At 45.6% G+C, this 15,335-nt stretch overlaps 1 protein-coding gene across 1 annotated transcript in view; it reads right to left on the minus strand.

Moving 5' to 3' along the window:
* Positions 1-15,335, minus strand: part of trim8b (tripartite motif containing 8b) — a 76,408-nt gene that overhangs the window by 22,778 nt on the left and 38,295 nt on the right. Inside the window, 1 exon segment of the mRNA XM_070876483.1 lies at positions 8,005-8,100. Within this exon segment, the coding sequence (XP_070732584.1) occupies positions 8,005-8,100 (96 nt within the window).

Raw genomic sequence — 15,335 nt, forward strand, 5'->3', positions numbered from 1 at the left:
TGATAGTGTTTTTTTTTAAATATACAAGAACAAATTTTGCTTGCTTTCATTATCGTGAGGATTTTTATTTTATTAAGTACTCATTGTAAGCTGAGTCTGTCATCACCACAAACAGTAAGTTCTGATGCAACCTGTGAATATCTTGCTGTCAATCATTTATTAAAATGATCCTAGGGGTTGTATGCACAGGTGCATGCTGTGAGCTGCAGCCAGCTGCCTCTGCTGCTGAAACCCTCATCCATTCCTTTGTTATCTCTAGGCTTGACTATTCCAACGCACTCCTAACTGCCCTCCCACATTCTACCCTACGTAAACTAGAGGTGATCCAAAACTCGATTTCCAGTGCCCTAACTTGCACCAAGTCCGCTCACCCATCACCCCCTGTGCTCGCTGACCGACACTGGTTTAGTTAAGCAACGCCTCGATTTCAAAACTCTCATCCTTATTTTCAAATCCTTCCTTGGCCTCGCCCCTCCCCATCTCTAATCTCCTCCAACCCAGCCCCCCACGTCTGCACTCCTCGAATTCTGCCCTATCGAGCATCCCTGATTATAATCACTCAACCCATTGGTGGCCGTGCCTTCTGTTGCCTAGGCAGGAACTCCCTGCCTAAAGCTTTCCGCCTCCCTTTCCTCCTTCAAGATGCTCTTTAAAACCTACCTTTTCGACCAAGCTTTTGGTCACCTGTCCTAATTTCTACTTATGCGGCTCGGTGTCAAATATTTTATCTCATAATACTCCTGTGAAGCGCCTTGGGACGCTTCATTACGTTAAAGGCCCTATATAAATATGTTGTTGTTGTTGTAGTAGTGAAATATCTGGAGACGTTTTACGATGTCAAAGGCGCCACATAAATACAAGTTGTTGTTTTTGAAGTCCTTACTTAAATGCGTACAACAATGCTTGACGGCCATGTGGGCTGGAGTACTCAAGTCATCCCTTGATATTTATGGAAGGAAGACCTCCCTTGACATGAATGTGATGATCAGTTAAATCTATTGGAGCAATCATCTGAACTTTAATAGAAAGCGGATGTACACCATTGGTGAGGGCACAGGAATCACAGAAAAAAGAAAAAAATAGATGGTCTATGTACTCCATGAATGGTGTGGTAATAGCTTGGATAAAGCCAAAAGGAGACCCAAGAATATTGGTAGACAACGCTAAATATGTCCAAGCAATGCGGAGTAGCAATCAACAAAGCCAATAAAATGTTGAACTACACAGCCAAACGGTAGAGTATAAATCAGAGGAGGTAATGATCAAACTTCACAACGCACTAGTCAGGCTTCACCTTGAATACAGTTCTGGCTGCCAAAAAACGAGAGTGAGTCATTCAAGCGATGGAGGCAGTGCAGACAAGAGCCACAAAGCTAATTCCTAGTGTCACGAGTATGAGTTACGAAGAAAGATTGGATCGACAAGGAGGTGCCCGAGAAGTGATCTTCGAGATATAGAAAGAAAAAACGACTTGCATTTTTATAATTGCCTTTCATGACCACCAGACATCCCAAAGTGCTTTACAGCCAACAAAGTAATTTTTGAAGTGTATTCACTGTTATGATACAAGAAATGCAGCAGTCAATTTGCACAAAGCAAGCTCCCACAAACACCAATGTGATAACAACCAGATAATCTGTTTTTGTGACACTGGCCCAGGTACCAGGGAGAACTCCACTGCTCTTCTTCGAAATAGTGCCACAGGATCTTTTACGACCACCTGAGAGAGATGAGGCCTCAGTTTAATGTCACATCTGAAAGACGACACCGACAGCACTGGAGTGTCAGCCTAGATTTGTGTGCTCAAGTCTCTGGAGTAGGACTTGAACCCACAACCTTCTGACTCGGAGGAGAGAGTGCTACCCACTGAGCCACAACTGACACTTACAAGATTGTTAAAAGTATAGAAAAAAAGTTAGGAGATCAGACAGACCGAATGGACTTCCTCATCCATAATGATGTCGCTCTCGCTCTCGCTCTCTCTCGCGCTCTCTCTTGCGCTCTCTCTCTGGTAACATAACCTGGAAATTTAATAGAAACATAGAAAATAGGTGCAGGAGTAGGCCATTCGGCCCTTCTAGCCTGCACCGCCATTCAATGAGTTCATGGCTGAACATGCAACTTCAGTACCCCATTCCTGCTTTCTCGCCATACCCCTTGATCCCCCTAGTAGTAAGGACTTCATCTAACTCCTTTTTGAATATATTTAGTGAATTGGCCTCAACAACTTTCTGTGGTAGAGAATTCCACAGGTTCACCACTCTCTGGGTGAAGAAGTTTCTCCTCATCTTGGTGCTAAATGGCTTACCCCTTATCCTTAGACTGTGTCCCCTGGTTCTGGACTTCCCCAAAATTAGGAACATTCTTCCTGCATCTTACCTGTCTAACCCCGTCAGAATTTTAAACGTTTCTATGAGGTCCCCTCTCATTTTTCTGAACTCGTGAATACAAGCCCAGTTAATCCAGTCTTTCTTGATAGGTCAGTCCCGCCATCCCGGGAATCAGTCTGGTGAACCTTCGCTGCACTCCCTCAATAGCAAGAATGTCCTTCCTCAGGTTAGGAGACCAAAACTGTACACAATACTCCAGGTGTGGCCTCACCAAGGCCCTGTACAACTGTAGCAACACCTCTCTGCCCCTGTACTCAAATCCCCTCGCTATGAAGGCCAACATGCCATTTGCTTTCTTAACCGCCTGCTGTACCTACATGTCAACCTTCAATGACTGATGTACCATGACACCCAGGTCTCGTTGCACCTCCCCTTTTCCTAATCTGTCATCATTCAGATAATAGTCTGTCTCTCTGTTTTTACCACCAAAGTGGATAACCTCACATTTATCCACATTATACTTCATCTGCCATGCATTTGCCCACTCACCTAACCTATCCAAGTCGCTCTGCAGCCTCATAGCATCCTCCTCGCAGCTCACACTGCCACCCAACTTGGTGTTATCCGCAAATTTGGAGATACTACATTTAATCCCCTCGTCTAAATCATTAATGTACAGTGTAAACAGCTGGGGCCCCAGCACAGAACCTTGCGGTACCCCATTAGTCACTGCCTGCCATTCTGAAAAGTACCCATTTACTCCTACTCTTTGCTTCCTGTCTGACAACCAGTTCTCAATCCATGTCAGCACACTACCCCCAATCCCATGTGCTGTAACTTTGCACATTAATCTCTTGTGTGGGACCTTGTCGAAAGCCTTCTGCAGTCCAAATATACCACATCAACTGGTTCTCCCTTGTCCACTCTACTGGAAACATCCTCAAAAAATTCCAGAAGATTTGTCAAGCATGATTTCCCTTTCACAAATTCATGCTGACTTGGATCTATCATGTCACCTCTTTCCAAATGCATTGCTATGACATCCTTAATAATTGATTCCATCATTTTACCCACTACTGATGTCAGGCTGACCGGTCTATAATTCCCTGTTTTCTCTCCCTCCTTTTTAAAAAAGTGGGGTTACATTGGCTACCCTCCACTCCATAGGAACTGATCCAGAGTCAATGGAATGTTGGAAAATGACTGTCAATGCATCCGCTATTTCCAAGGCCACCTCCTTAAGTATTCTGGGATGCAGTCCATCAGGCCCTAAGGATTTATTGGCCTTCAATCCCATCAATTTCCCCAACACAATTTCCCGACTAATAAGGATTTCCCTCAGTTCCTCCTCCTTACTCGACCCTCTGACCCCTTTTATATCCAGAAGGTTGTTTGTGTCCTCCTTAGTGAATACCGAACCAAAGTACTTGTTCAATTGGTCCGCCATTTCTTTGTTCCCTGTTAGGACTTCCCCTGATTCTGACTGCAGGGGACCTACATTTGTCTTTACTAACCTTTTTCTCTGTACATATCTATAGAAACTTTTGCAATCCGTCTTAATGTTCCCTGCAAGCTTCTTCTCGTACTCCATTTTCCCTGCCCTAATCAAACCCTTTGTCCTCCTCTGCTGAGTTCTAAATTTCTCCCAGTCCCCGGGTTCGCTGCTATTTCTGGCCAATTTGTATGCCACTTCCTTGGCTTTAATACTATCCCTGATTTCCCTTGATAGCCACGGTTGAGCCACCTTCCCTTTTTTATTTTTACGCCAGACAAGAATGTACAATTGTTGTAGTTCATCCATGCGGTCTCTAAATGTCTGCCATTGCCCATCCACAGTCAACCCCCCAAGTATCATTCGCCAATCTATCCCAGCCAATTGACGCCTCATACCTTCAAAGTTAGCCTTCTTTAAGTTCTGGACCATAGTCTCTGAATTAACTGTTTCATTCTCCATCCTAATGCAGAATTCCACCATATTATGGTCACTCTTCCCCAAGGGGCCTCGCACAACAAGATTGCTAATTAATCCTCTCTCATTACACAACACCCAGTCTAAGATGGCCTCCCCCCTAGTTGGTTCCTCGACATATTGGTCTAGAAAACCATCCCTTATGCACTCCAGGAAATCCTCCTCCACCGTATTGCTTCCAGTTTGGTTAGCCCAATCTATGTGCATATTAAAGTCACCCATTATAACTGCTGCACCTTTATTGCATGCACCCCTAATTTCCTGTTTGATGCCCTCCCCAACATCACTACTACTGTTTGGAGGTCTGCACACAACTCCCACTAATGTTTTTTGCCCTTTGGTGTTCTGCAGCTCTACCCATATAGATTCCGCATCATCCAAGCTAATGTCCTTCCTAACTATTGCATTAATCTCCTCCTTAACCAGCAATGCTACCCCACCTCCTTTTCCTTTTGTTCTATCCTTCCTGAATGTTGAATACCCCTGGATGTTGAGTTCCCAGCCCTGATCATCCTGGAGCCACGTCTCCGTAATCCCAATCACATCATATTTGTTAACATCTATTTGCACAGTTAATTCATCTACCTTATTGCGGATACTCCTTGCATTAAGACACAAAGCCTTCAGGCTTGTTTTTTTAACACCCTTTGTCCTTTTAGAATTTTGCTGTACAGTGGCCCTTTTTGTTCTTTGCCTTGGGTTTCTCTGCCCTCCACTTTTCCTCATCTTCTTTCTGTCTTTTGCTTTTGTCTCCTTTTTGTTTCCCTCTGTCTCCCTGCATTGGTTCCCATCCCCCGCCATATTAGTTTAACTCCTCCCCAACAACACTCGCAAATACTCCCCCGAGGACATTGGTTCCGGTCCTGCCCAGGTGCAGACCGTCCGGTTTATACTGGTCCCACCTCCCCCAGAACCGGTTCCAGGAATTTGAATCCCTCCCTGCTGCACCACTGCTCAAGCCACGTATTCATCTGCGCTATCCTGTGATTCCTACTCTGACTAGCACGTGGTACTGGTAGCAATCCCGAGATTACTACTTTTGAGGTCCTACCTTTTAATTTAGCTCCTAGCTCCTTAAATTTGTTTCGTAGGACCTCATCCCTTTTTTTACCTATGTCGTTGGTACCAATGTGCACCATGACAACTGGCTGTTCTCCCTCCCTTTTTAGAATGTTCTGCACCCGCTCCGAGACATCCTTGACCCTTGCACCAGGGAGGCAACATACCATCCTGGAGTCTCGGTTGCGGCAGCAGAAACGCCTATTGATTCCCCTTACAATTGAATCCCCTATCACTATCGCTCTCCCACTCTTTTTGCTGCCCTCCTGTGCAACAGAGCCAGCCATAGTGCCATGAACTTGGCTGCTGTTGCCCTCCCCTGATGAGACATCCCCCCCCCCCCCAACAGTACCCAAAGCAGTGTATCTGTTTTGCAGGGGGATGACCACAGGGGACCCCTGCACTACCTTCCTTGCACTGCTCTTCCTGCTGGTCTTCCATTCCCTATCTGGCTGTGGACCCTTTACCTGCGGTACGACCAACTCGCTACACATGCTACTCACGTCATTCTCAGCATCGTGGATGCTCCAGAGTGAATCCACCCTCAGCTCCAACTCCGCAATGCGGTCCGTCAAGAACTGGAGGCGGATACATTTCCCGCACACGTAGTCGTCAGGAACACTGGTGTTGTCCCCAAGTTCCCATATGGTACAGGAGGAGCATAACATGTGACCGAGCAGTCCTGCCATGACTTAAGCCTTTGATAAGCAACAACAATGCTAAAGTTTACTCACTGTTATAGAAGAGAAAAAAGAAAAACTACTCACCAATCACTTACCCTCTTGGCTGTGACGTCACCTTTCTGTTTCTTTCTACTTCTTTTTTGCCTTCTCCCTGTAGCTGCACCGGCTCGCCTTTTATAGGCCTCACCAACGGACCTCCTTGACGCTGGGCCCCGGACTCCCTGCTGTGCCTTTTATAGGCCTCACCAACGAACCTCCTCGACGCTGCTCCCGACTGCCGCCGACGCTGAGCCCCGGACTCCCTGCTGTGCCTTTTATAGGCCATAGGCCTCACCAACGGACCTCCTCGACGCTGCTCCCGACTGCCGCCGACGCTGGGCCCCAGACTCCCTGCTGTGCCTTTTATAGGCCTCACCAATGGACCTCCGACGCTGCTCCCGACTGCCGCCGACGCTGGGCCCCAGACTCCCTGCTGTGCCTTTTATAGGCCTCACCAACACACCTCCTCGACGCTGATCCCCGGATTCCCTGCTGTGCCTTTTATAAGCCTCACCAACGGACCTCCTCGACACTGCTGCCGACACTGGGCCCCGGACTCCCTGCTGTGCCTTTTATAGGCCTATAATCTCCAGTAATGCAGTAAAGGTAATCAATAGAACAAACCTTGTGTGGCCAAATTTGTACTTGTAGGATTTGCTACAAACAGGACTTCAGTTCACTGTTGAAATGCGCCTAAACTTAACTTTTTTCATTATAGACATGCACTTCAACCAAGAGTGGCAAAACAGGCCCTGAACATCTATATCAATTGCAACATTACTGCCACTGATACCACACATCAGATTGCAGGCACAATTCCAGCAGTAGGGGATAACCGACCAGCCACAATTGTTGGAATGCACAGAACTAATTACTAAAAGCTGACTATTTATGATAAAGCACATTCCCTCTTGGGAAAAGGGGGGGGCTCTGCATTTCTCCCTCAATATCTCATTGTACAGGTCCCCATCCCCTCCTCACCCCAAGCCATTTGCCTAATTTCCCATTGATGTCCACTTGTCTGCCCCAAATACTTGCTCCCTCATGTTTGACTTTTTCATCAAAGCCCTGACAATCAACCTTAGTGATGCAGCATGTTAGAACTCTGTCCAAGAGATGCAGATCCATTCCAGGCAGATGGGATTCAAGTTTTTATTCTGTTATAGCTCTTATGGGAAATGAAAGCAAGAATGCACTTGCAATTGTTGTGTTCTCAGGATGTTCCAAACCTGTTCACAACCAATAGGTTTCTTTAGCCTGAATGACTCAAAAGTGCAGTCACTTGTGGAAACTAATGCAGTGATCAATTTGTACACAGCACGGTATCACAAACAGCACCAATTAATCGGTTTTGGTGATATTAAGCGACAGGACACCAGAGCAGCCTTACAAATCTTTGCACAGTGCTATGTGACCCTTTATGTTCACACCTTGACTTAATGTCTCATCCAAATGAAGGCACCCGACAGTCCTTCAGTACTGCACAAGTGTCAGCCAAGATTAGGTGCTCAAGTATTGAGCTCGAGTTAGTCTGATTGAGGAGTGTTCCCAGCTAAGTCAAACTGGCACTTCAGCTAGGCTGCACCTAGTTTTCAACCAAAATACTAACTAATTCAGCACATTCGAAGAGAAGGGAAGGAGAGTGAGTAGGGAATTCTATGGGCGGCGAAATCAGGAGATGCAGAGGGGAATTTAGAACAGGAGATTTACAACAGTCATGCCTAACCGATAAAGCCAGAATAATGATCTGCTTACTTAATGGCACCATTCATCAGCTTGACGAGTGCAATTCTCCAAAGTAAGTCTGAGAGAGAAATGTTTGACGTCTCAGCTAACCGTGTTAAACTGACTCCATTTCACGTTCGTGCAATCTAAAGGAGTTCGACTGCAAGGTTAAGAGGTTTAAATATTAAATTTCATTTACCTCAATCACACTTTTATCAGTCTTCAGTTTATAAATTTGTTCTTCGATATCCTGTTCTCTTTCCGACAATCTCTCTTGTTGTTTCATCAGCATTTGCTTTAAGGAAGGAAAAAAAGAGCAACAGTACTGTTAGAAAGTGGTCACTGAATTCAAAGAAAATGCAGCATCATTCAGAAATAACTGCACCAACAGCAGATTTGTTTCATGGCAGATCAGAAATGTTATTAGCTGCTGCTATATTGCACGAGACTCATGCTAGCACTGCCAGGTCCAGAAATACGACAGATTCACTGAGGCTAGCCATCAGGAAGATCTGGTTTTTAAAGAAAAAATGGTTTCCACCACCAGCCTGAACAGTCTGGCAAGCTTGCAGGGATTGCTGCTGCCTGTACACTGGGAGCCAATGGCATTTAATCAATACAAAACCAACCCACAGGCTTGAATGAAGACTAGGGGCAGAATTAGGAGCACTGATTGGTCTCGAAACTGCAGAACTGCTCGCCACCTTTTGTCTTCCCTTCCTCTTACAGACTCAATGCCCAAACTTGGTATCAACTACTCTCCACTTGATTTATCCCCTCTCCCAATTTTTCAACTTTGGCATGTCTGGCATTGTAGACCTTGACCCTTCGCTTAGCTTTCTCAATATTGGTTAGACCCGTGTGTATGACTCCTTACCAGAGGAGCCCATGATCTCAGATGTAAGCTGTCGGTTGAGATGGTATGCGCAAACAAAACCACACAAGTTGGCAGCAGTACACAGCCAGTTCAAGAGTGGCCTACATAAAGCCTGGCGTCACATTGATTAACCTTGGTTATGAGCCATGTAGAGCACAGGGGCATCTCGAAGGGCAAATTTATGGGCAAAATGTTCAATCTTATTTTTCTCTTTCCCCTCTCTCACTGCCCTCCAATTCGTTTACTGTGTCCAGTTTGAGTTTTCCATCCTGTGTTCCCTTCTCATTTGCTCCCAAAATATTTTTGCAAGGAAAGGTCATAAAACAGCCAAAAAGACACAGACCAAGAATGCAGATAAAGAATCTGCCAGAGGAAGGCATTTAGGTTTCTATGCAGGAAATGGTTTTCAACTTCAAGGCAGACAGACGCACAAGCTGTACTTTCACAGCAGCGGAATGGTATTTTTAGGTTGTGATTCTGGTGTTCTGGGAATAGCAGTGCTCCCAAAGCCACCATGGGACCACATACATGTCTAGAATTCATTCTTGACCATCCACTGTTCTTTGGATATATGCATTTTTCACCTTCCAAAACATTTTCCTGGCTAAATTGTGATATTTATCGTGAAGAATGACATGCATTACGATAGACCCCTTCAAATATACTACAGGCAACTCTCAATTATCTGTACACGGATCAAACGGGAAACCATTGCAACGGGATTTAAAATTCTGTCGCTAACAAGTGAAAAGACAGCTCCAAATAATTTGGAAAAATCACCTTCCAAACACTGTACTCATTTGTATTTGCTCATTCTTTCGCACATTCTCTCTCTCTCACTCTCTCTCACATACACCGTAAAAATCACCCTCCTCTGCCCTTGCTTTGCTGGTGTGCGCGCGCTGCTGGAGCCGCTGTCTCTTGCGGCCACCACTGACGTTAAGAACGGAGGCAGGACCGGCACCGGGTTCCAGGCACAGAACCTGTACATGCATGCTGGTAATGTCCATCTTTTGTTACTGTTTAATGAATCAACACAAAGTTTTAACTTTAAAAATGTAGACTCAACCCAACGGAAAAATTGTTTATCCGGAATAGCCCAATCCCCGAGGGACCCGGATAATCGAGAGTTGCCTGTATATCCGACTGTAGCAAAACACTGATTCTGGACCACTTCATTCGTATTATGGAGCAAATCTTAATACGTGCCATGGACATGGATTTGATCCGGCGTTCACAGAACCTGCTCCACATTTACATTGCTACAAGTTTCCCTTATCCAAACTGCAGAATCGTACGTCCATATTCTGGTGGATCTACAATGGTCATTAGGATAAAGGAGCTTGGTTTCTTTATACTATAGAGTGCAGCCGACGGAGAGAACAGGTTCCCTCCATTACTGACAGTGTGAACAAAACCGAGAGAGCAACCGACAATACTCATACACGCGCTATCCCCATCATTTCACTAAACGCACAAGGGACAATTGCATTGCAGGTGATTTTCAGTCGAGTGTAATGCGTGTTACAAGATCACCAACTTCCACCTCCGCCTCAGCTCATCTGCTGAAACTCTCATCCATGCCTTTGTTACTTCTAGACTTGACTATTCCAATGCTCTCCTGGCCTTGCTCCCACCTTGCACCCGCCGCAAACTTGAGCTTGTCCAAAACTCGGCAGCCCGTGTCCTAACTCGCACCAAGTCCCGCTCACCCACCTACATTGGCTCCCGGTTAAGCAACACCTCGATTTCAAAATTCTCATCCTTATTTTCAAATCCCTCCATGGTCTCGCCCCTCCCTATCTCTGTAATCTCCTCCAGCCCCACAACACTCCTCCAGCCCCACAACCTCCTCCCTCCGCCACCCCCCCCATCCCCCATCCAGAGATATCTGTGCTCCATTAATTCTGCCCCCTTGAGCATCCCGGATTATAAAATCGCTCAACTATTGGTGGCCGTGCTCTGGAATTGGTGGCCGGCCCCAAGCTCTGGAATTCCCTGCTTGAACCTCTCCACCTCTCTTTCTTCCTTTAAGACGCTCCTTAAAACCAACCTCTAAGATTTTGGTCACCTGCCCTAATTTCTCCTTATGGGGCTCAGTGCCAAATTTTGTGTCTTATACTTCTGTGAAGCGCCTTGGGACGTTTTACTGTGTTAAAGGCACTATATAAATACAAGTTGTTGTTGTTGAATACTCAATTACTGGCTGTTTGATCACAAGTAACTGAAACTGTTAAAGATTGCTGGAAAAAGGGAGTGGGGCAAGGAGAAATACAAGACTTGCTTATCTCGGAGCACAGACAGATTCTAAATTGATCATTGGCTGAAAATGTTTTACTCAAGTTAGCAAAATTGCCACAGAACATTGATAGATAGAGATCAAAAACACAGAATAAAAGGGGTTTATAAGCAAGCCCAGCCAACACCTTGCATAAGGCTAATTCTGGCCTCTGCAGCCACCTCACTATATAGGGCTGGCCAACCTACAGCCAAGGACTGAATCAATCTAATTGCACTGTTGCTATGGGCACCTGCAGGGCTCCAAGTGCAGCCCACACACACACACACACACACACACACACACACACACACACACGGTTTGCACAAGCAGAGTCACGTGTGCAGGGGACAGAATGCTATTGGAATGCCTTCACTGGGTCATGGGGGCTCGTCACACTCCGACAGACCCTTTGAACATTCTAAACTCAGTACAGATTCGTTTCAATTCGGAGCACGCACACAACCAGCAAAGTCTGCAATTTCCAGAAAGCCAGAGTGTAAAATAGGCTAAAGCACAAATACCTACATGTCTGAGGAAGGCAAATGTCAGTTAATTTGTGTGCTATACTCACCATCTAGTGCAAGATCCAGTATTTAGCAGAGCCCTGAAACACGCTCGCGCTCTAAAAATATTTGTAATAGTCAGAAGGAACATGTACTTCTCTTATTACATTACAAAGCATTAATCCCAATGGCTGAACTGAAGAATTTAGTTGGATAAAAAGACCTTTACACAGAAGAAATCAGATCAATATGTTATCCAGATTGTGATTAACATGGATACTGTACATCAATACACTTTGATATACTCAGATTTAGCATGAAAACTATTCAAAAAAGATCATCTTTTGTAACTTTACGCCATTGAAACGAGAAGAACAATCCCAATCACAGCAAAGAATGCTCATCCTCCACATTCCATTGTAATCTGGAGTCTGTTCCTGGAGGCTCACTGAACACACCAACCCATCCACTGACCATGAAGGGCATGTCAATACTAGACAAGGCTATAGAATCAAGCTGCAGGCCTAACAAATCCCCAGCAGCCAAGGCCCAACAAACTGCTTCAACTCCAATAGGAGGTGTGTGGGGTGGTTTGACCCATCCACCTCCATGGCACGAACCTGGTATTGCAGTACTTCCAGGAACGGTGCAGTGGCTCTAGGCCTTTTGGCTAAGAGCATTGGTGCAGAGTGATCCTTGATGTGTGCAAGGTGACCTCTGGCGTTTGTGATCTGACAAAGAATTGGAAAGATTGGCTACGATTTAAAAAAAAACTCCAATCAGTGTTGCTCCCAGCATGAGCATTTATGCCCATAAATCTGGATGTATTGCTGCACTCCTCTTACAAACACCATGCAATGACACAAAATGTACATCTGAATGTACTTCTGTGAATTTACTTCAGAAAAAGTTACTTCAGAGTTTAAAAAAAATATAAATCTATATTTGTAAATGCAGGATTATGGGCCCAAGTTTCCACACGCGCCTAGAGCGGCGCAGTCCCGACCTGGACGCCCATTTTTCGCGCCACAAAGTGCGCCTAAAAAAATCCTCGGTATTCTCCACCTACTTGCAGGTCCTCTGGCCCTCGGCGCAGCCAGCACGAGCTGTGGGGGGGCGGAGCCAGGTCCGGGACCTCTGCACATGCGCCCTACAGTGGGCACGCAAGTGCAGTAGCTCCAGGCGCCGAATTGTGTGGGAGGGGCCCGAAGCACGCAGCCCCTAGCCCTGGCTGAATGGCCTCACTGGGGCTGCGTGAATAAGGCTCCTCCCACAGCCAGCTCCTGCTCCCCCACCACCCCCGACCAGACCCGACACTCGCTCCCCGCTCCCCGCTCCCCGCCCCCGGACCAGACCCGACACCCGCTCCCCCCCACCGCCTCCGGACCAGACCAGACCCGACACCCGCTCCCCCCGCCTCCGGACAGACCCAACACCCGCGCCCACCCCCCCGACTGACCCGACCCGACCTGCGCTCCTGTTCCCGCTCCCCGCCTCGACCCGCGCTCCTGTTCCCGCTCCCCACCCCCACGACTGGACCCGACCCGCGCTCCTGTTCCCGCTCCCCGCCCCCACGACTGGACCCGACCCGCGCTCCTGTTCCCGCTCCCCGCCTCCCCGACCCCCCCCCCCCCCCACTGGACCCGACCCAACTCCCACTCCCGGACTGGATCCGACCTGACCTTCTCTCTCTCTCTCTCTCTCTCTTTCCCTCCCCCGACCCGAACCGACGCCACCTACCTGTAAATTGTATTGTATTGACGTTTACAAAATCCTGGTATAGACTCACTGAATTGCTAAATACTTCAAAATGGGAAACAAAATTGAATTTTACATTAAGGAATCCATGCCAATTTATTGGCAAAATGTCTTGCATGCATGCAGAAGAATGTAGTTGAAGTATACATATTTTAACTATGATCCAAATGGGTGATTTGGTGCACAAAAATCATTAAGTTTCTGGTTTAGCATACTCAAAGTAAAACAGATAATGTCTACTTTAATCCATGTCGCAGTGGATCACAGAATAAATTCTACAGCCTGAAACAGGCGAATGACATTCAGCACGTGATACTACCAACAGTAATAGAAACTACTGGCAGCAATAGAATAGTCCCCAGTGAATGGCTGCTTTGCATCTTACCATGAAACGGTGTTACAAAAGGTCAGGATACACAAAACACCTCTTTCAACACCAGCAGCATTAATTTACCCTTTTCAGAAGATGTCATTTGTTGTTGGTTAGTGCAGATTCATATACAAATACCTAACAAGGTTAGAAGTTTTAAAACGGGATGTGGGGGAAATACTTCTGATGGCATGGTACTCAAAATCTCCCTATTAACATGCCACATTTCAGCCCTCCAAGCAAGGGACACCCTTCCCCATAAATATTACTATTAGTTAAATTCTATTTAATCACACATTTAAATTTGGTTTTAAGCTTTCAATAGAAAATACGCAGATATCGTTTAGATATTTTATCCCAGCATCTTTTATATTACACATCATTTTATCTTATTATTTCATGGTCTGCAATTTAGAAGATGACCATATTTTACAAATATCAATTACAATTTCCACATATTAGCACAAAGGGACTTCATGATTTCCAATGGTCAGTTATAAAAGGCAGATTATAAATGAATAGAATATTTGTTTTTAATGGCTGTATAATGAAGGTGAGGGACATCAGTATTGTGAATACAATAGGTTTGGCATACAGTGTTAGCATCAAGCAGTTCCACGTTAGGAATTCCTTAGGCCAGATGTAGAGTAAAGCATCTTCTCCTCATCTCAACAAAGGATCGCCATCTCAACCTCAAGAGTTTTTCCCATTTCCACTCCTTAGTTATCCCTATGGCCTCTCTACGTGATGAATGCTTCAACACAATGGAATATGCCCCCTACCATCCAGCTTCAGTTTCAGGATCGAAGGCTACCATTTTTCATCTTGACTTACCTAAAGCCTTTTAGTCTTTGCTGAATCAAGAATTGAGTTAATTTCAATTTTGAATCCCTCAACTGAGCCTGCATTCTACTGCTCTGTGTGGAAGGCTAATTCACCCGCCAACGACATGAAACAAGTAGTTCCTGCTTTAAATTAGCTTGGTGCTTCTTTTGCTCAAGATCCGGTCCTCAAATTCCATCTTCATAGTTTGGCACATAAATTAGTGCCAATCTGTAGCTAATACAGGCAGTTTTGTGCTGTGGATTCACACATACAATGAGCTGGGCACATGCAGCCATAATCTGTAGGATCCTATGGGGTGGCAGTCTAGCTGGCTTCAAACCCAGGTCCGAGGGGTGAAAGAGTACCACACCAAGTCACTGCAATCATAGAACGGTCATAATGTGGTGTACTCCAATGCATTATGCCCTCGTTAGGTCGGTCTGTCAAAATCAGTGTGGGTACAAATACTGACTCAAAACAGTCAAGAATCTGCATACAAACAAACTTTGATTAACTCTTATGGCATCTCAGCCACTCGATTATATGAATGCATCCAGAAACACATCATCCTTGGGTATGCTTATTAAATGCCGTTTTGCAGAAAATCTACTACTGTATAGGGCAAATCAGTATCATTGCAACTTCAGTGAAGCATAATTGAGAAACCAAATTAAAAGTCTGCACTGCAAAGTGCATCAAGGCAAGATTAGAAACAGGAAAATTAAGACCATCAGGATGTAGTGGAAGTGATGCCAAGATCCATTTTTTAAAATCTGAAGTTTATCGGAGGAAGCAGAAACGGAGGGAAGTAAGGAGTTACATAGATTTAAGGCCCTGGGACAGAGCAAGTTACAATAGGAGACTGCAATGAGTTGATTTCAACTCAGTGCGGATGGCGATAGGAAGAAGAGCATAT

The sequence above is a fragment of the Pristiophorus japonicus genome, chromosome 3 (assembly GCF_044704955.1).
Source record: "Pristiophorus japonicus isolate sPriJap1 chromosome 3, sPriJap1.hap1, whole genome shotgun sequence".
NCBI classification, from domain to species: Eukaryota; Metazoa; Chordata; class Chondrichthyes; family Pristiophoridae; genus Pristiophorus; species Pristiophorus japonicus.